The 22,626-nt window shown below is 41.5% G+C and overlaps 1 protein-coding gene across 1 annotated transcript; it reads left to right on the top strand.

Annotated features, from left to right (window-relative positions):
- The first annotated feature begins 832 nt into the window (after window positions 1–832).
- Window positions 833–15,942, top strand: LOC143102076 (dual specificity mitogen-activated protein kinase kinase 6-like). The gene is made up of 12 exons (XM_076265458.1): window positions 833–1,117; window positions 9,288–9,351; window positions 9,523–9,571; window positions 9,788–9,901; window positions 10,161–10,280; window positions 10,471–10,587; window positions 11,135–11,183; window positions 11,647–11,774; window positions 12,013–12,090; window positions 12,285–12,424; window positions 12,712–12,757; window positions 13,043–15,942. Exons 1-12 carry the CDS (start codon window positions 1,099–1,101, stop codon window positions 13,118–13,120), a joined length of 1,002 nt encoding a protein of 333 aa, XP_076121573.1. The 5' UTR covers window positions 833–1,098; the 3' UTR covers window positions 13,121–15,942.
- Window positions 15,943–22,626: the final 6,684 nt, after the last annotated feature.

Here is a 22,626-nt window from a genome sequence, read left to right as displayed (position 1 = left end):
CATGTATCATTAACTTTAAGGTTACATAAACTCAGTCCTGACTTGTTGCTTATGAAGGCAATGTACTGCATTGCTTAAACCTATGGTATCATTTTTGAATGCATTTTCATTTGAAACAGCTGCTTTGGTGCATTTTTGTTGAAACAGCAGTTTTATTTAGTCTAAGGCAAAGTGTTTTAATGTCTGAACTGTCAACTTGTTGGTGCTACTAAATCCTCACAGATCATAATATGTCATGCATTTTATAGACACCTGATTTCCATTTGGTCTCCTGCATGATACTAAAATGTGCATTATTACATTAAACATCTCAGTTATTCAGGACCATGCAAACATGTTCACATTTGAAATAAGTTTACGAATATGACCGTTTTGATGTGGTTTAAATATTCACTGAATGCATTAAACCTGTTTACCATAAACTAGAAGAGGTAGCCTAATGTCTTGGTTGCAATATATTGGTCAGTGTTAAGATTCTTAGGCTGTTCAATAGATGTTTACTTTCCTTTTGCTCACCTCAAATAAAGATAAAAACTTGAAAGTGGTGCAAAGTTTCTATTTACCTCAGGGTTACTATCAAAAAATTGATAAAGAACAACGTTCAAATTCTGCTTTAGGTTTCTTTTCGCATTGGTAATAGTGGAATCGTGGTCATGCATGTGCTGTTTATGGCATGACAATATCGCAGGTGGGCACACAATCGAGTTCATTTAGGATAAAAATAGGCTACAGTAGCCTTTCGAAACAACACGGGGACTACGTCATTTGTGCCATGTTTGGAATGCTGATGAGTGATGTTTTAAGTTTGATAGGAAAACGTAGGCTACGTAACAGCCCTCCGATCTTTTCATGTGCACGCTAGCTTTAAGCGCGTCAAAGGAGCTTACAACTTCCCAAAAACTACCAGTGAAATTTGTTAAACCCTCACTTCCGTTTATTTCCCGAAGTTGTCAGCTGGAGGGGACGGGATTTGAGCATCAAGACTACATAAAAGAACTTGTAGCTCAGTTGGACCACATTCTCGTCCGAAACGGGGAGATGGAGTGAGAACGCGAAGTCTTTTGTATTCCCCTCCCCCTCCACCACAGTAAAGGGGAAATGTCTCTGCCGAAGCGAGGTAAGAGTTTCATGCCTTTTAACAAAGTTGGAATAATCATGCATTAGGATTTATTTAATTGACATGTGCATCACTTTAGGGAAGATACATTTAAATGCATGTTTACACAGTGCAGATCCGTTTCCCTTGCGTTCATCTGTGCTTGCAGAGCACTTTAATTGCTTTTTGCAAGCAGAAGTTGAAGTCTAGTAAGCTAACCTACTAGCCAAGCTGGCTGGATTGCTTGCTAGCTGGTTGCTAACATGGCATTTGAGTTGTCCAGTGTAACGACAAAGGATTCATGAAAACATCAACAAATATGTAGGCTTGGTCTGTGTTATCACACACCACTGATTGTTCTCCGTACCCTGCAAATTTGTGTGGAACGTCCACAACTTAAGCATGGACCTGTGTTACCTGTCAGTTGCTGCTAGCACTGGCCATTAAGCTAACTTCAAGCTAGCTTTGAAAATCAGCTAGATAGCCAAGTTAGCTGAGCTAGGATGAATACGGACTCTTGTGAAATCTTGCATGCTTAAATTTATTACCAACTAATTGAACACATTTTACTTGATGATTTGTTGAATACATCAGATTAGATGCATGTAAGGTGTTGGTGGTCTGCAGGTTTGAGGAAGTTTAAGATTACTGTCATAAATGGCCTGGTATGCACCTAAAACAACGTGATGACTTGCCAGCTAAACTTATACCGTTAGCTAACTATCGTTAGCAGTGTAACAAGTTAGCCGTGTATTTAGCACACTAAAAACGTTGTTAGAGGCAAGTGATAACTTATTGGGTTTATGAAAACATGCAAAAGCAAGTTTATCTGTTTTGTAGTGCTCTATGTTCAAATTTAGTACATTGGCTGTCCAGCTACTTTCAAAACTATTTGTAGACAGCTATGGTAAGTTAGCCTACGTTTCCCAAATACTTGCCGTAACCGAAACATCCCGGAGAAAAAAAGGAAAATGCAGCCCACTGACGTCGACTCCCTCGCATTCCTGCAATACTTTCCGCTATTGGAATATCAAACTATATCTGTCATGCAAAATGAAATATCAGAGCTGACCTTTTCAACATTTGTTCTCACTAGGTTTAGTTTTGATTCCCATGTAACATTAAACAGGCGAAACTTATAAGTGGGATGTTTATGATTTGATTGCTGTTTGTTTACCTCGCAGTGTTTTATGCACTCAGGATTTGTCGCATTAAATACGCGAATTTTATCTTGAGGTTTAACGCAAGCAGTTAAAACCAAATTTGGCAATGACTATTTATATTCTAACTGACTTCTCTTAATATGTGCTTTTAGATAGTTTATAGGCCTTGTGGAATGCCCGATCAAATGCCCTCCTAGGCTAACAGAAAGCGGTGTGGACATGAACAACCTGTATGGGCATGCAGGTGCTATGAGTTTGCAGCTACCGAGGTGAAGTTAGTTTGATATTTGATATTCGGATATTCGACAGATATTCAAAAAAAAATTGATGCGGCCGGTTTCACCCCGTGTTTGCAGACAATGTACAAACAGATGACCTGTCTACTTGTTCCCAGCCGCCCTTAGGGACCGTCTAAAAAGTACCTTCTGAATTACCTTCATAGTCTTTTTTTGTCAATAGCTTTGACATCATGTGACCTAGTGACTCCAAACCAATGCAGAATATTTATCCTATATGGGACTCAGACACACCTCTTTTTATAGTCACTATATGCACACAGTATTTTATATGAATATTTTAAAGAAAATACCTTATTTCCCATAAGGAATGGTCTCTTTTTTTTCAATACCTCCCAAGCCATGTGACCTAGTGACTCCAAACCAATGCAGAATATTTATCCTATATGGGACTCATCGGGCACACCTCTTTTTATGATCACTGTATGCACACTGTATTTTATATGAATATTTTAAAGAAAATACATTATTTCATATAAGAAACAGTCTCATTTTTTTCAATACCTCCCAAGCCATGCGACCTAGTGACTCCAAACCAATGCAGAATAGCTATCCTATATGGGACTCATCGGGCACACCTCTTTTTATGGTCACTGTATGCACACTGTATTTTACATTAATATTTTAAAGAAAATACATTATTTCATATAAGAAACAGTCTCCTTTTTTCAATACCTCCCAAGCCATGCGACCTAGTGACTCCAAACCAATGCAGAATAGTTATCCTATATGGGACTCATTGGGCACACCTCTTTTTATGATCATTGTATGCACACTGTATTTTATATTACATTTTTGAAGAAAATACATTATTTCCCATAAGGAATGGTCTCCTTTTTTTCAATACCTCCCAAGTCATGTGACCTAGGAACTCCAAACCAATGCAGAATAGTTATCCTATATGGGACTCATCAGACACACCTCTTTTTATAGCCACTGTATGCACGCTGTATTTTATATGAATCTTTTAAAGAAAATGCATTATTTCATATAAGAAACAGACTCCTTTTTTTCAATACCTCCTAAGCCATGTGACCTAGGGACTCCAAACCAATGCAGAATAGTTATCCTATGTGGGACTAATAAGACACACCTCTTCTTATAGTCACTGTATGCACACTGTATTTTATATGAATATTTTAAAGAAAATACATTATTTGCCATCATGAATGGTCTCCTTTTTTCAATACCTCGCAAGCTTTTTTCTCGCTAGACATCACAGATCAACATAGAACTGTTCTGCAATGTGATACTAATCAGACACATGTCAATGTGAAATAATATTTTGCATGAACTATTATATTTAATTTTTTTTAAAGAATCATATTTATTTCCTATGGAAAACAGCTTTTTGCTCAATAGCTGCCATATAAGGGGTCCTAGACAACACAGATCAATACAGAACTGTTCTGCTATGGGGTACTTATCAGACACACCTCAATATGAAAAATGATTTGGCATACTATTATATGGAAGGTATTGAGAAAACACAGTTTCCATAGGAAACAAATGGGTACTATAAAATAGTATGTGCAAAAATTATATTAATTTGAGGTGTGTCTGATTAGTCCCATAAAGTATATTCTGCATTGGTTTGGTGTCCCTATGTCACTTCCCTTGGGGGCGGGGGGGGGGGGTATTGAAAAAGGAGACCATTCCTTATAGGAAACAATGAATATTCTTTAAAATATTAATATAAAATAGAGTGTGCTTTCAATGGTTATAGGAAGAGGTGTGTCTGATGAGTCCCATATAGGGTAACTATTCTGCATTGGTTTGGAGTCACTAGGTCACATGGCTTGGGAGGTATTGGAAAAAAAGGAGACCATTCCTTATGGGAAATAATGTATTTTCTTAAAAATATTAATATGAAATACAGTGTGCATACAGTGACTATAAAAAGAGTTGTGTCTGATGAGTCCCATATAGGATAACTATTCTGCATTGGTTTGGAGTCACTAGGTCACATGACTTGGGAGGTATTGAAAAAAGAGGACCATTCCTTATGGGAAATAATGTTTTTTCTTTAAAATATTCATATAAAATACAGTGTGCATACAGTGACCATAAAAAGAGGTGTGTCTAATGAGTCCCATATAGGATAACTATTCTGCATTGGTTTGGAGTCACTAGGTCATATGGCTTGGGAGGTATTGGAAAAAAAGGAGTCTGTTTCTAATAGGAAATACTGTATTTTCTTTAAAATATTAATATAAAATACAGTGTGCATACAGTGACTATAAAAAGAGGTGTGTCTGAGTCCCATATAGGATAAATATTCTGCATTGGTTTGGAGTCACTAGGTCACATGACCTGGGTGGTATTGAAAAAAAGGAGGCCATTTCTTATGGGAAATAAGGTTTTTTCTTTAAAATATTCATATAAAATACTGTGTGCATATAGTGACTATAAAAAGAGTTGTGTCTGATGAGTCCCATATAGGATAACTATTTTGAATTGGTTTGGAGCCACTAGGTCACATGATGTCAAAGCTATTGACAAAAAAGACTATGAAGGTATTTCAGAAGGTATTTTTTAGACGGTCCCTAAGGTTTTTTTTTTTTATATCTGTCGAATATCCGAATATCAAACTAACTTCACCTCGGTGTTTACCACGGCATTGCCTCTGCAGTTTTCTCAATCTGATTTTTGTGCTATCAAGTATGTTCTTCCAAAGCCTCAAAGTTTTCAGTGGAACATGTTTAAAGTGACTTGGCAATTGTGATCATAATGGTGCTTTTATTGAGATTTCCTGGAGCACTGTCACTCACCCATGTTTGAAATGGTTTTTAACATATAGTTAAGCTGAAATTATTGTTAAGGTTTGGTGCAAGCACAAAAAGTTGTACTGTGTGTACAGAGACTTTGAGGTGTAGCAGCAATACAGTCTGACGTTTAAGCCTACATATTTTCACCATAGTAGTCAAAGGCATCTGTCTTTGTGTTGCGGAAATACAATGGCCTATATCTGTAGTTTTTTCCTGGAGCCAGAGCAATGTTTTTCAAGGGAATTTCATTCAATCATGATCCATGTCGCTGGCTCACTCGCCACATGCTGTACCAGAAATGCTGTGGTTCCAGTGAACTCTGTAGAACGCATAGCCTGTCACATGTCATGTGATTCTGTGAGTCAAAACTAGTGTGACTTAAGGGCCGTTCACACCAAGAACGATAACTATGAAACAAAATATCATTCTCGTTAATATGAATTACGATGTTCACACACAAACTATAACGACACTATAACAACATGAAGAATGATATAGTTGGGGATCACTTTCAGAGTGATTTTGAGAACAATAAAAAGCTAACAGCCAATCAGAATCCATAAAATTTTAGCCATCACATTCATTAACACAAGAAGAAACTTTGCTTATCGTTAGTGTGGATGCTTTTATCGTTATGGTTATGGTTATAGTTATTGTTCCTGATGTGAGCAGCCCTTTACTCCTCAGTGAATTGATAGATGACAAGGTATATTAAAAGACCAAAGAGATAGACAATTGTGTTAGTATGCCCTCTTGTCTTAACTTAAAGTCCTGTATTTTCTGTTGCCAAACTCTTCTTTAGTGCTTCTCGTTGATATATGTTCAGTGTTCTCATGACTTAAACAGGTGAGCTCTGTGTTAAAATGACGAATGGCTGTGAAATGTAGGCCTACCCCCCCCCACACACACACACACACACACACACCCTCCTTTCACCCAACAAAGCACCTCTGACATTAAAATAAACCTTATCCTACTAGGGTCGAGTCAAGTGCGAAGACTTGCCACTGAGACCTCTGTTAGGGCTGTGCAATTAATCAAAATCGAATTTCCATAATGACTTCCAACAATTTTGAAAAGAACATAAATGAGATACAGTGATTATTTTGCAACAATGACGAGAGGTTTTGTCTTGAGTTATAAATCCAGTATATCCTGTATATTTACATTCCTTTTTTTTTTATTGTGTAACATTTAGAAAATGTAGGGTGATTCCAAATAATTGAGTGATCATGTTATCTAATCGTGATTCTTAATATTCACCAAAATAATTTTGATAAGGATTTTTGTGTGTGTGTGTGTGTGTGTGTGTGTGTGTGTGTGTAATGGGTTGGGAGGGTTCCCTATCCTCCACTGCACCCGTCCAGGTTGAAGGGTCCCCCATATCTGCCCTGCGCCCTTCAAACAGGAGCCTGTATGTATGGTATTATGTCTGCGTTCTTCTCGTGTTTGTTTAAGGGCCGGGAGCAGAATTGTTTTGGTGTGCTGGTGTGGCGTGCCAGTGCCCACACCCCTCTGTTGTTGTGAGCACCACACCTGACTCCTTGCTTTAGTGTGTGTGTGTGTGTGTGTGCTTGCGTGTAGGTAAGCACATGGGGGTTTCACAGCCTGGGTGGGTGTTTTGGGAGGAAACTTACGAGGGGTGTTAACACTTGTGAGAGACTCTATCAAAGGCTTTTGGGCGTGCGTGTGTGTGTGTGGCTTTGAGTCAGCATGCAAAGTATACCTCAGCAGACGATTGTATGAACCCAAAGTCTCTGATAAGGATGGTCATTGCTTTCCAGTCTTTGCATAAAAAAATCCTTGTTACTGAATGGTTGGAGGGGGAAAGTTTTCTCTTACCTCTTTGCCTAGTACTACCATTTGAATGTAGTGTAAGTTATGAGATCCAGTCCCTAGAATTAATTACAAATGCACGCTCTCAAATGTTGACTTTTTTTATGTGACTGTTTTTGAGGCAAGCAGACAAAACAACCCCCTCCCAACCCAACAAAGAACAATGCACATATTCAGGAGACTGACATACCACGTCTGGAATTCTGCTGTTCGTTTCCTTTTCCCATGATTCCCACGATTCCCATGATTCCCAGTCTTGTGTTGGTGTGGATAGTGTTTTGCATCAGACTATGTCTTTCACTACCATGCCCAATTGAAAGCTACTGATAATCAAAACAAGAGACACTTATACAGCAGGTTCATTAGTAGGTGAGGTCCAAACTGTCTATGAAAATGCCATGTGTGTATTAGAGGGTGGATACACAATTCAAGCTCGTCAGGATCCAACCATTTGGGTTGGGTTTGACAGTTACGGTCAAATTTGGTCATAAGCCAAAGACGTCATAACTTGGCAGTGAACATGTCACATTTGAAGTACTAATTAGGCAGGTCCAGTCTGCTTGACATGGTGCATCTCACAGGCTCAATGATGGAGGACGCCAAGCAAAATATGGTAAGGCTTTGAAGTGCAAAGTTTAATGTTAGGTCTAATATTGTCAAACTGCAGGTTAGCTCTTTGCCAAAATATTTTTAAAGGGATGCACAGATTTTTTTTGTTTGTTTACTTTGCTTTTGTTGTTAATTATACCCTTTAGTGTTAGGGAAACAATATTCATTATAAAGGATAATCATGAACTATTTTTGAGTCTCTCAGCATAACATTTAGCTACTGCCACATTGATGTGGCATAACATAAACCACTGCCAATGGTATACATTTATTATTTGCTAATAGGCTGATGCCAGTCAACGAGGCAAATATTAGCTAATAAAGATGTAAGGCCGATATATCTGTACATCCCTACTTTTGTTCATGTCTTCGTTAGGCTAGAATTCTAAGCTTATTACTGGTTAGCAATCTCGTTAACCATAGGTGCAGTTGCAAGGTAACTATGTGTGAAGAACAGTTGTTGACATTACGTCATGGGGTTTATGTGTAAAAACAATCTACCTGGCCGTCATAATGAACAGAATGCCTGTCTGATGAGGGTTGGGCTGGGCAACCACTATCAGACTCGGGTCAAGCTCAGACGTAAAGATGCAGCCCGAGCCGCATTCTACCTTGCGTGCAGTGACCGAGCTTGGGAGGAATGATGACAACAAAAAAGTCCCACGGCGTCAGGAATTAAATTTGCATATTGTACATTTTTTTCATGTGTGGGAAACACTGAGCAGCATCTCTTTAAACAAGAGCTGAACTGATTGTAGTGATTGGTAGGGTACACAGAAGGAAAATGCACAAACGGGAACAGTTTTCACAGTGTTCCTAGGAATACCTTGACAAACCCCAGTAGAACTTGTATCTGTTCCTGGATGTACACCGGACTTGTTGACTGTTGAGCAACACTTTTTTTTTTTTTTTTTGCTGAGTCACAAAAGCTTGTGCAAGTGGTTGGTTGTAAAAATAGGTATGCTGGAGAACTTTGATTAGGGCCCGTTTTCACAAAGCATCTTAAGACAAATGGTAGCTAGTAGCTACTAACTGGCTGATTTTGGAGAAACTCATAATAATAATGGATGTCACTTAACTTTGACTCCTAATTTATTTTTACAATGTTTTTGGAATGCAGAAGTATATTCACCTCATGCATTCTCAACCAGAAGAGAACAACTCTAGAGCTTATAATGAATGCAACAACAACACCACCATCCAACTGAAACCCATTAATTTGAAGAAACTTGAGTGTGATATTTTATTGTATATTAAATCAAACTAGTTTCTGTCTACACAATCAAGTCGTCATACAGATGTATTTTGTAACCTTTTGCGAAAATGCCCAGTGTATGGGTTGCTTTTTTCGCCGGTTACCTATTGAGTCACATTAGCTTTGTGCAGGAGAATGTTTCAGTGCAGCTTGCTTCAGTAACCATCCTTGAAATTCTCCCATCACACCTGGAATTTCACTGCTCAGATTTGTTTGTTCTGCCATCAGAGATATTGACTGCCTGTCGTTCTTCCTTTTTCACAGTGAAAAAGAAGGTTAATCTCAAGATCAATGATGAGGTCTTCCAGCAACCAGCTCCAGCACCAACGTAAGTAATAAGAGGCTCTTGTACAGTATCAAAGCTCAGTTTATTAGGTTCAGATGGTCGTTTAAGTGTTGGTCTCCAGCACAGTGATGGCTGTTATGGAAGTAATGTTTGACTGAATCCTCAGTGTGAATGGTAATATCTGCGTGTCATCCGTTCTGCCCCCCCCCCCAGGCCCCCCAGAGATCTTGACTCCAAGGCCAAAGTGACCATTGGTGAAAAGGTACGATGGTTTTTGTAACAATATACACACTCACCCCCCCACCCCAACCTGTGCTTGTCTGGATACTGTTTCTGGTCATACATTTGTGTTAAAATCATCTGCCCCTTCAGAGTGTCATTACGGATATACTTCCTCTTTGTTCAGCTTGTGTTCAATCTAAACTCTTGTCTTCTCCTTTTGGGCCATGTGTCCTCCGTGGCGGTCTGTCCCGGTCAGAATGTGGTGGTGAATGCCGATGAACTGGAGCAGATAGCGGAGCTGGGCCGAGGAGCCTACGGAGTGGTTGACCAGATGAGGCACGTCCCCACCGGCCTCATCATGGCTGTGAAGGTGAGTTAGCCCCGCTACGCAGGCAGCCAGCGCTCTACTTCAACTCCGCAGTGGTCAAGCACTCACAGGCTGTATCAACACCTTAACGTCACAGAATGTGGTGTAGCCCTCGGTCACAATTTTTGATTTGCAGAAAGGCAGGCACTCTCGACATTGATGCAGGACAGTGTTTTGTGTGGCGTTTTTGAAAGAAAGCTGGTTGTTGTTTCCCACAGGGCACTTTTTGTTTTGTTCAATGTTTGCTTACTCCCCACCCCAGCGAATTCGAGCCACAGTGAATTCGCAGGAGCAGAAGCGGCTGCTGATGGACCTGGACATCTGCATGAGAACGGTGGACTGTTTGTACACGGTTACCTTTTACGGAGCCCTCTTCAGAGAGGTATGTGGCTCGGCAAACAAGCTCGGCCTTCTCAGCCAAACGCATGTGCCCCTCACGGGCACAGTGCAGCAAAAGCAGTCCGTACCAACAGCCTCATAAACTGAGTCAGCCCTCTTACATACTTTATTATGACTGCTGTTCTTCTATTTCTGTCTTTTTTTTTTTTTAATCCACCTGTATGTGTTGCCAGGGTGATGTCTGGATCTGCATGGAATTAATGGACATGTCTTTGGACAAATTCTACACCAAGGTTATAGAGAAGGGGGCCACCATCCCAGAGGACATTTTAGGAAAGATCACGATTTCGGTAACATTCTCTCCTCCGAAAAAATCTGAGCTCTTTACTATTGTTGTAGTAAACATTCCACTTAAATTCCACATTACATTTAAAATTTACATGAATGAGTGTTTTGAGTGGTTTTGTAATGGTACAGTGCATATGAATCACCCTCTGCCTGGTGTGAAGTTGTGTTTTGTAGCTACTCCGAGTCGTTTTCATAATAAAAATAAGCCAAGGCAAACAAGGCGCATGTTGGACCGATGTTAGTCACAGGTCTCTATCAGATCACCAGACAAGTCTCATAGTGTAGAAGTGACTCACTGTTTAGTCATGAGCAGCTGCTTAGTACAGAAGCGACCATTTCCTCTCTGATCTCCCTCTCGGTCTCTCATTCCCTTTTGTTCCCACCTTCCCTTCCTGTCAACTTCTCTCACTCTTTCTTTCTTTCTTTCCTTCTTTCTTTCTTTCTTTTCTCTCTCTCTCTCTCTCTCTCTCTCTCTCTCTCTCTCTCTCTCTCTCTCTCTCTCTCTCTCTCTCTCTCTCTCTCTCTCTCTCTCTCTCTCTCTCTCTCTAGATTGTCAAAGCCCTGGACCATCTCCATACCATATCGGTGATACACAGAGGTAAATAGAGGAACAGTGAGGGTAATGTTCTGGAATAGCCCTGTTGAATATTTAATTGGCTATGTATTTTTTTTGTTTGCCCAATTTTTATGTTGGACAAGAGCAACAGCAGTATGAAAGGGTTTAGCGTCTACCAAGATTTGTTTTTCTGTGTGTCCATGACACAATGCACCTCAATGAGTTATGTTTGTTTTGTTTGTGTAAATATAACTGCCTTTTATCAACCCTAAAATCAAAAATATCTTCAATATGTAGAAGAGGTATATTGTTTTGCTACATTTTGCTGTAGTTTTAAACCAGTGAACCACTTGCATAGCCATAGCTGCGGTCTTACAAACAGTGAGTGCAGATTGGTGCCATTTAGTTGTGATCAGTTCCTCTGTAATTAGCCCTTACAGGCCTCTGCATAGTGTCTTGCTCATCTGTGTGTGTCTGTGTGTGTGCTGATTTTTACATCCCACAGATGTCAAGCCCTCCAACGTCCTTATTAACACTCAAGGACAGGTGAAGATGTGCGACTTTGGAATCAGTGGCTATTTGGTTGACTCGGTGGCCAAGACCATGGATGCCGGCTGCAAACCCTATATGGCGGTGAGCCTCACTTGTACCCAGAAAGCATTCATTAGAAGCATCCTGTATTGTAATACAGAAAATAGTTTTGCTTTGCAACTGTGGGTCATCCATTAGATTTATAGATGACCAACATGCAATCTTATTATTTACGATCATGGCACCGTTAAAATAATAAACAGAAACTAGCAGATGAGACTACATAGTACGTAGGTTTTTGCAGAAAGATAAATATGTGTGCTGTGTTTTCCTGTTTTAGCCGGAGAGGATCAACCCAGAGCTCAATCAGAGGGGCTACAGTGTCAAATCAGACATCTGGAGTTTAGGGATTACCTTGGTTCGTACTTTTGGAGTCCCCCTTATTTTATACCATTATGTATTGTTTAAAAACAAATACTGGCATGAATTTGCTGTCACCCTGGAACATTGATCATCAACCAATTTCTGACCATGGCACTTTTTTTTCAAAATAATGTTTTTACTCCTGCATTCAAAATGATACTGACATAATTCGCTGTGTCCGTCCATCAGATTGAGCTGGCCATCCTGCGCTTCCCATACGAGTCGTGGGGCACTCCGTTCCAGCAGCTCAAGCAGGTGGTGGACGAGCCGTCCCCCCAGCTCCCGGCAGACCGCTTCTCCCCCGAGTTTGTGGACTTCACCTCCAAGTGGTAAGACCCCCAATCGCTTCTCTCCTCCTCCCTTTCCTGTCCTTAGAGCTGTGCTGTTGTTTGGCCATTAGGAGTCACAATTGGCCTTTATATTCGTCCACACAGTTGCACACATGCTCTATAACTATAAATGTGCTGACAGTCACTATTTTCATTTTTTTTTTTGTCTTAATACAGTGTGGAAACTTTCTGGGGAATCTGCCAATGTTGTTCTCTGACAGGAATGCTTTTCTACGTTGATTTGTGACAAAATGCATTTTTAAATCCTGTTTGTTTTGTCATTGCAGCTTAAAGAAAAATTCACAAGAGAGGCCTGCCTACTCAGAATTAAAGGTAGGTTAAAGGGTTTTGGTTTGTTTTTCCTTTAATTTTAACCAGTATTGTTCCTAAAAGAAGTATGTGCTGGTTGCTGAGCAGGATTAGGTTTTGAAAGTTGTATTTCTTATAAATGCCCACAAGAGGACAGACTGAACTAGGCGGTCACACTGTCTTGTGTGTGTGTGTGTGGTCTTTGTACTGGCACGCGTGTCCTTACACGTGAGTTTAGAGATTCCGGCACAAGTCCCACCCCCCACCCCTGCGCCATTTCTGACGCACTCTTACCTTGTCCCGTCACAGAAACATCCCTTTTTCACTCTCCACGACTCCAAAGAGACCGATGTGGCTAGCTTCGTTAAGGATATTCTGGGCGTCTGACTGAGCCACTGACTTCAGCCTCCCGGAACACCACCGCAACAACAACAACAACACCACCACATCCACCACCACCACTGCTGCCATCGCCTTCACCATCCTCTCTGCCCTTCCTAGGCACTCGCTCGGGCAGGCAGGACTGATCCACCACAGGCCACGGAGTTCCAGGAGCCAGCAGGAATGAAAAATAAAAATAAAAGAAATTTAAAAAAACAGAAAAAAAAAAAAAAAAACCTACCCTCCCAAAGTGAACACTCAAGCCAAGCACAAGACTCAGGCCCCTCACCCCTACCCCCACTCTCCACCCTGGAAAAGATCCCAGCTGAAACGTAGGACGTCAGAGAGAGAGAGAAAGAGAGAACGTGGGAGAGAAAGAGCGTGTCTGTGTTGCTATGCTCACCCAGGACTTTAGGCGTCCAAGCACGTGTCCACTGCCACCCCACCCTCCCCTCTGCTGTGACCTCTAGTCCTCTGTCCATTAGGATGGCCCTGCTGTTGCTGCTGCTGCTACTGGTGGCAAAGCTGGCTCATTCATGGGTGACGTGGGCATGGACATCAAATGTCATGAAACCAACATAGATTACTTTCATACATGTATTTGTGTGATGAAATATGCACTTACTTAATATCATCTCCTTTTTCAGAACCGGTTGTGTGCATATGAGGTACATGTCCAAGTGCATTGCATTACTACATAGAACAAAAAAATATATGGAAACGTGCAGGGTTATGGTCTTTATGCTTTTACAAATATGGAATTGTTTAGGATTTATAGAATTTTAAATGCCCCACCCCAGACATACACACGCTGTGAAGGGCAGAGGTCTTACAGATTTTCTTTCTTTTCAGATATATATTTTTTGTGATTCGTAGAGGTCCTAGTGGTTGCTGGTTTGTGTTCGGTTACACTGCCGACACAAAAATATAATCAGTGGGACGGACACACACACCCAAAAATTTAATCAGTGGGACGGACACACACACACACACACACACACACACACACACACACACACACACACACACACACACACACACACACACACACGCACACACTCCCCCTCCCCCAGCTTGTAGCGCTTTTGTTCCTCACAAGAGAAAAAGAAGAGAACTAGCATCAGACATTCAGCTCCCCTGCAGTCCTCTCTGATTACACCAAAAAATACACCTCTTTATGCTGGACAGTAAGGGACTGGAATTATTATTATTATAATTATTATATAGATTATCATTCTCATGTCAGTGTTATGCAGTTAATGTATTTATGACAACTGCTGTTTGGCCCATTTCTCCTATTTTTTTTCCTCCTCTTATATTTGATTCTTCTGGGGTTTTTTGTTTTGTTTTGTTTTTTTGTCCTTCAGAGTGCATTAATTAATTTGAGGCCCTTAAGGGAGGCACCTGATGCCTTACCTGTGTGCTTGAGACTGATTGCTGTGTGAAAGATGTAATTACTATTGATGAACCTTTTAATGGAGAAAACCTTGCACTGTGGAGCGATGCAGGCACTAAGCTGCTGTACAGCCGCTTCCGGTCCTCTGTCCTATGTATTCGCATATTCGCAGTGCGACACACACACACACACAAAAAAAACCGATAACACACACTAATGACCCCAGTGAGTCCCTTCCCTCCCTGACACTTGTTTGCTGCAACCGTCTCTCAGGTGTTTCCAGAGCCCAGAACCACAGAGCCAAGTCCCACCTGCAAACACACACACACACACACACACATGCATTCACATGCAACCATGTTCTCAACTAGGATCATGACTGTGGCTTGAGGTGGTGGCACTCCCTACACCCCATCCCCCAATATCTCGTCGGTGGGTTGGTCGACGTAGTCATGGGTGCACAGCAGGGCCGTGTAAAGGCATGTCCTTCAGTGGATGGTGTCTCTCTTGTCGGTGGCTTCTATTGCAACGATGATGCTTGTGAATGAGAAGGGACGACCAAAATGGCGTCACAAAGAAGCTGCAGTGGTCTGTTGAGGCCGCTGTGTGTCCCGTCAGGCCTTATCGAAGAGTACAGGGCTGGTCGCAGTGAGCCTTGGAGCAGCTTTTCTACCTCATTCTCTTTATGAGCCGTTTCCACAATTGAGATTTGGAGAGGAAGAGGGGACATACGTTGACAAACTTGAACAGTGGGAAGGTGACCTGCTTAAAATGAACGGCTTTATTCTGCAATAAAGACTGGTTAGCAATTAATTGATGTGGGTATGGTTTGTATGGAATGACCCAAGCATGTGTTTTTATTGAATTTACATGCCGCCTCTTTTGTTTTCTTCAGAAATTGGCTCATAAATTCGAAGAGGGGCATTTTTAAGCCATTCTTTGATTAGCTAAGAGGCAGCTGTTGCAAAAGGTGGGGAAGAATGGAAGTGTCCAGTGCTGTCTATTCCCGCGGCTCGCCTGGCCACGTGCTCTAGTGTGTGTCCACTCATCTGTCCCTTCTTGGCTCTGCTCTCGTGTCACGGAATGTCTTCAGTGTGTGTGTGTGTGTGTGTGTGTCTCTCCCTCTCTAGTTTCAGCGTCGCGCGCTCTCGTAGAAAGTACAGAAGTGGCATTAGCGTTGTCCAAGTACACTGGGGTGCAACTCCGAAAGTCGCAGTGAACGGAACTTTTTTTTTGCACTGTATTTCCGAATTTTTATGGAGGGAATTTTAGGGAGGGCCAGTCGCTCCATAGAGTCTATGATCTATTTCTTTTCTTTTTTATTTTATCTTTTGAATGGGCAGTAATCTTATGTATGTGTGGGTGTGTACTGAGATTTTTTTGTGTAAATATGTATGTGATTTTGATGGAATAAATGTTTACTTCAATCAAATGGTCCAGCTTTCTTACACACTGCACTCGAGGCCAGGTTACTTTAAACTCACATTCTGTTCCAAAGACTCATCTTTTTAAAAGATGAATCAGTGTTTTATGGTGCCCAGCTGAATAGCTTTCTCTGCCTACTTTAAACTGCTCCTGAGTAGCTATGCCACCTTTAGACATCTTGTAGGGACCAAAGAGAAGACTGGCGATGTCGAGATGAGCTGTGGGGGGAAATGTGAGAAGAGATTAGTACACGGGTCACGGCTTAAATCCTACGTCTTGATTTCTTAAAGGAATCAGATCGGATCAGGTGCCCCTTTTTAATTCGCCTTAGTTTTCATTTAAGTCTCTATAATTAGCTGTTGACTTGTTCTTAAAATTACACTCTTGACAGGACATGTCGGTGAAGGACAGAATTGTTCACTGATATCAGCAACAACAACATTTATTGTTCAAAAAAACAGTGACAAATGTTTTAGAAAACTATTGTTTTGCCTCTGTATTGGCTCAGTTTTGCCCAAATAATTGTGTGAAGGAATTGACATTGATGTTAGCTTAATAAAGATATGCCAATCATCCATTCATGACATTCAGCTGAATTCGGAATAAAGGCTTAGAACCTTGGGTGCCAAATTAAGCCGAAGCAAAACAGCAGCCCTTTTTCTGCCTGGATTATTCTCAGTTGGACCCATCAAATTACTTCCATGACAATATAGTGTTTTAAGTAGCAATGTTTTTTTTGTCAACCATTAAAGTGTTAAGGAGGTACATAAGAATAATTAGAAGGTAAACATGTTGGTAATATAAGGAATAAAGAGTACACTTTGCATAACCGGTGTTCCAGCAGAGAAGAGAAATACTGTGATGTGCTATCCGGTACATTGTATTCCTGATTGTATTCCTAACTAGCCAGCTTAGAAATTCATTTATGATTAACCCTAAAAGATCTCTGATCATTCAGATCTCACGGATCTCCCTTCAGCTCAGCTGCTAGAATGGCACCAGACAGCAACACAAGGGTCGTGACCTTGACTCCAGCCCACATTGCACATATGCGAAATGCTAAATCGTTTACTATGCTCACAGTCAGCTACATGTCCTGCCTTAGTTAAAGGTATCATGAGTTTAATGTCTCATCACATCTCATCATGTGTCAAATGCTTAGCTCTGCTTACCCTCCACGGGCCCTACATGGTTGGACCTCACAGACATTTTCACCCTACACTCCTCATCGCCTCATACCCATCGCAGGAGACATGGGGTATGGCACACATGGAGCTTTGCTGTGGGACCCATACCTCGGCACCATGGGAGCAGATGCAGCGGAGACAGCACATAGCATCCCTGAAAGCAGATACGCCTCCGTCAGGGTGGCCTGCACAGTGTACGGCCCTCTTACGCAATCGCTTGAGGGGGGATCTGTTGCACCACGGGTAGACTGCAGACGCAGCCGGAACAGACTGGTCCTAAGAGGGTAGAGTTGGTGTGTGGGTGGGGTGGGGGGGTTGTGGCTGCCAGCAACGCCGCATGCCATGCATACATGTGGTACAACACTAAGGTACCAGTGTTGTAATACACCTTGTTTTTGGTCCAATCGAAAGGCCCGACATAATGTTCAGTTCTTCTCCAGGTTTGGGACATTTCAAGAGAGGCCTAGGGACACTTGGAAAGAAAGTGAATGGTCAAAAGAACATTTTTTTGGCTTGCATGCCAGACAGCACTTTACATCTCTGAATTATACTGTTACGCAAATCTCCCATGTCTCCAAGCCTCAAGGGAGGTGCTGTTCTTTATGAAGCCTGGCCATAAAGACACAATAGGGACAGAAATGGCCTTCTATGAATAAGACGCATTCTGCAAGGGAACGTCTGTATACACAAACATTTTACTGGGAAGGAGACTTCTTTGCATTGTGCTAAACTACAAAAGCTGAGGTCATGTGAATTTACCCATTCATACATGTTATTTATATTAAGGTGTCAGTGGTCTAAGCATGTCGCTTTAAAGGACTCCTTTGTGATTTTCCTCACTTATCTAGAATACAAGAAGCGTAGGTGATGCCCATGTTCCCCAAGCCTCGAGCCTTATATTAGGACATCTTCCTGTTCAGTGCTCTGGCCTTGGCTCCAAGGGTGCAGAAATGGATATAGAGAGCTTTTGGACATGCAATACATGGATTAGCTCACTTGGCTCTGTCTGATTTGAGAAGCGCTAAAACCGTGCCACTAGATGTTTTCCTCTGGGGGCAAAAGCTGAATGTGATAGCCAGCAGGGAGATGCGATAGTGGAGCCCCAGGGGCAGCAACGCAGTCATACCCCCTGCCCTTAATGGCAACTTTCCATGACATATCAACGAAGGAGCGTAACTCAGTCCTCCTGCAATTCAGCCATCTGTGTGTTTACGTGTGTCCAGCTGAAGGCAGTGGTGTACGGTGTCTGTTGTCCGAAAGTTGTGTGTGTGTGTGTGTGTGTGTGTGCGTGCGTGTGTGTGTGTGTGCGTGTCTTTATTAGATTTATGCGTCCGAATCAGGTGTCCTTAATTGGTGTGTCAGATTTATGCGTCCGAATCAGGTGTCCTTAATTGGTGTGTCAGTGTTTGCTGGAAAGAGGTGGTTCACCGCGGCAAATAATTTGGACTTGGGTAACACTTGAATGGTGCTCTTTACATAGACATGTTGACAGTGGGGGTGGAGTGGGGAGAGTGTGTGTGTGGGGGGGGGTGTTGGGGGTCAGTGATGAAACGATAAACGAGATGATATCTCTATTAGTGTGGCTCATTGATAGCACTGTTCCAATGCTGCGAAGGAATAGCAGTCAGAAACATCTGGAAGATCTTTTCCTTTTCATCGCCTCCTCTGAGGGCCTGCGGACATGTCGAAGGTTAAATGCCGTACATGCTGTGTTAGCAGTCGTCTAGCTATTATTCCAGACAACGGAATCAAAAGGGTATTAATAGTCTTGTTTATGACTGTGGGGCTGCTTACAGCAGAATGGCAGAGCCAATGTTTCCGCATGAGTTAACATTTGCAGTTGTGTGTGACTATGGAAAAACACAAAACCCTTTTAGGACTTTTATGAATTACCTGTGTCACGTGACTGGTATCAACCAGCATGGGACAAAAGCAAAGGATCAGAACCGAGAATATCTAATTGGTCTCACCAGAGATCTGTTATGGTCAAAAGAGTTCACACTTTGGTGAACTGTAATATGGCCCAAGAAAGCTATATGATTTTACTTACAACCTCTGAATATTTAGGTTATTTTAAAATCATAACAGGTCACTAGTGGTGACATACAGTATAACAACAGTCCTTCCCACACAAAGTGGAGGAAACAGTGTGGTGGCCATTAGCCGAACAGCTGCGATCCTAAAGTAGAGCACATTTTCCTGATGGATCTGTTTGATCCTCAAGTAGAGCACATTTTTCCTGATGGATCTGTTTGTTTTTAGCCGCTTTCGTCTGCCTACTCATCGCCTTCTTCTGATGGCCTTGGTACCATTTCCTGTGGGAGTACTAGTAGCCACATGCACATATTCCTGTGCATAGATCAGAGCATAATTTATCCGCCCCTGTATGCAACATGTACGCAGATAGTGTGGCTGACAGTGTGGCTCTGTTGTGACTTAGAGGGCAGAGCATGTTCCTTTACTTGCTGCACATGTGAACAAGTCATGAAAATCATAATGCCACCTGGCTCATTAAGTTTGAGCAGAGATAACATCTGGACATGAAATTGAACCGACCAATATTACTCCAGTTTATGACAGATTAAATAGACTGAAAATATTGATTTGAAAAATGATTTTGCAGGGGAACCTATATCCTTGTCCAGTCTGATTACATAAACTCATTTCCATCTGTGACCTCTGGCTAATCTGGCACATTGCTATTGATTTTCCTGCTGTGCATTGAGTGGGAGAGGCTGTCATCTGCACAGGGATTCTGGAATCAGCAAAAAGGGAAAATGTCTAATGTCTACAAATGTACAATGTCTACAAATGATCATCTGCACCAAATGTCTAAAATTACAGAAAGAAACATTGACAGAAAGTTTAGGAAACTTTCAAAACACATAAAGTTCTACAACCAGTAAATCACTACATTAACAGCGCACCCCGGTCAGTAATGCACTGGGCTGCTGGAGTTAAGATGACCCCTACACGAGTGAAATGTCATTAACAGATGTTGGGTCAGCCTGCGGTCACCCGGACAACATAAGTGTTTCAAATAGACATGACAAGGCAAACAAAACATTAGGACCTCATATCTCATTGAGATTATTTTTCCACCCCAACATAAGCAGGATGACTTAGTTTCCGAGAATGTTCCCTGGATCAAGTCTAGGTTGCGTTCCAAATGTACACAGGTCAGTTTTTAACCTGACCGGTGACTTCAGATGTTAAACGGCTTGGTCTGTGTTATCTGATCATTTTGGCTTGATGAGTCAGTTAAATGCTGTTGTCATTGTATGGTTGCTACCATCTTCCAGCTGCTACTGGCTACCAGCCATCCCTTCCCCCAAGTCCTTTGCCGTGTAAAAGGGGGAAAATGACACTCTCTGCTCCAGAGCTGGTTAGCATATAGACCCCCAGCTGCTGTGTCTGCCTCCAACGGTGTAGTACATTAACATCTGTCAGATCGACCGAAAAACACATTCCTGTGAAGACACCCAGTCAATATGATATAAATCTCACTTGAAACATAATCTTACGCAACTGGCACTAGGACAGTTTTAGGTGCGGGGCAAGTTACAAGGAAAGGGATGGGGGGTCATACCGAAGATCATCACTGTTGTTGTTGCTAAGGTGTCAGTTAACCAAATTAGCAACACACCTTATTAATGGGCTGTAATGACAGTGTAATTAGTTACATTAGTGCAATGTAATTGCTTGCAATTACCCAGTCCTCTCTGAAGCCTTTAGCCATGCTCTCAGCATGAAGTATACCCCTAAATTAACTGTATGGCCATAGAGAATGTCCAGAGGGTTGGCAAACTAAATTATGTGTACTGCAATGTGTTTGCTCATCTCTAAATTATATAACATATACATGAGCGTACAATTAAGTAGTCTTGGCATACTGATTGGTACAGTTTACTATGATGTTTGTTTTCAGTTTTGTGTTGGTTGACTCTTTGGTTGGGTTTGCTATTAAATCATGTAACTATAAGTTTACTACTTACCCTGTGTCATTTGAGTTTTTATTTTTACCATTACTTTATATTGTGATTTGTTCCTACAGATCTACAGTAATAAATCATAATGTTCAGGGGCCCTTTCACATGATGTGCCATATTCCCATATACTCCCTGCTATTTCAATTCTATGATGCAACTACATCCTCAACCGCCCACTGTGGTCTTCTGATGAGCGTTTGTTGTGTCGACCAGCCATAAACGCTAGGTCAAATTCAAGACTCTTTTCCTCAGTCATTGGTGGAATGAGATGCCCAGTGCTATATGTTTCTGTCAGTGGTGTAGTCTAGTTAGCTGTAGTAGGTATACTGTGATGTAGTCTTGTTAGCTGTAGTGGGTATACTATGATCAACCTCAAATGTTAATACGTATCCTTATTTATTTTTAGAGGGTATGCTGAGATGGTGATGCTTTTTAAGTGGGTATACGGCGTAGTCCTGTGTATCATGTAGACTACACCACTAGTTCCTGCGATCATTTTGGGTCTTTCAAATAGGGTCTAAAGCTTACACTTAATTAAATAAGTGGTTCTTATGAGTCATGGTTTGTATATTTATGGTATTTGTTTATTTTGATATTGATACATTGATATTGCATTGACATTGTTGTTATTATTACTATTTTCCTTACTGTATACTTAATAACTTTTCTGCAAAACTGTAAATAGTTCATTTTTAACTATTATTACTATAACTAGTAATTGTCTGTGCAGATATCTCTGCAACGGAATTGGAAAAGTGGTCAATGACAGTGAAAATGTTATTTATAGGCAGAAAGACGTGAATGTAATCTTTATTCAGTTGTCCAAGGGGGCAGGGAGGAAACAGAGAAGGGGAGGTGCAAGACATTAACAGCTCAACAATCACATGTGAAAGTGTTGTGAATCAGACTCATTTCTGTAAATGTACATACTGTGTTCTTATGGTCATGTGTGATTTTTGTGCCTATGTGTGGTCTGTATGCAGTGTATCCATTGTTTATCCTTGAATGATTAGAATTCAATGAAAGCCTGTCTAGAGGCCTTTTGCTTATCACCAGGTGTGAAATGTTAATGTTTGTAGACACAGTGAGGGGTCAGGCCTCTGAAAGCGCTTTCAGACATACGTGTAAGACCGGAGGTTCTGCCGATGTTAAACGGTGGGGCCGTATATCTGAACGACATAACCGGTCATATGGAAGTCCGAATTTATCCGGTGTTTATACTACTCCCCCCCTAGTATTTCCTCCGGACATTATGTAAATGTGCTGTGTCTGAACGAGGAGTAGAACATGCGGTTTGCGGTTAAAATTCACACCTAGTGAGAGGGCGTGTTGGTGACGTTTCTTTCGTGCGTCCATGTGGTTAGATCTGACTTAAATGCCAGTGTTATGATGGAGTGGCATAGTGCTGTCCAGAAAATCTCCGACCTGGAAAGATGCAGACATGAGGGCATACAACACCTGAATGAGGGCATACAACACCTGAAGGGAACGTTAGAGACACGTTAGCCTACAACT

Source organism: Alosa pseudoharengus, unplaced genomic scaffold, assembly GCF_046254945.1.
Source record: "Alosa pseudoharengus isolate Yale_2024_CS ecotype anadromous, Long Island Sound unplaced genomic scaffold, YU_APseudo_1.1 YU_APseudo_1.1_scf_4, whole genome shotgun sequence".
Lineage (NCBI taxonomy): Eukaryota > Metazoa > Chordata > Actinopteri > Clupeiformes > Clupeidae > Alosa > Alosa pseudoharengus.
The sequence above is the reverse complement of the archived record's forward strand: the minus strand, read 5'-3'. Positions and strand labels throughout refer to the sequence as shown.

What these genes read in the sequence shown, in the direction of transcription:
- LOC143102076 (XM_076265458.1), top strand. An exon ending in GCCTCATCATGGCTGTGAAG is followed by an intron (nt 9,902 to 10,160) that starts GTGAGTTAGCCC and finishes TCCCCACCCCAG; the next exon opens with CGAATTCGAGCCACAGTGAA. An exon ending in TAGGAAAGATCACGATTTCG is followed by an intron (nt 10,588 to 11,134) that starts GTAACATTCTCT and finishes CTCTCTCTCTAG; the next exon opens with ATTGTCAAAGCCCTGGACCA.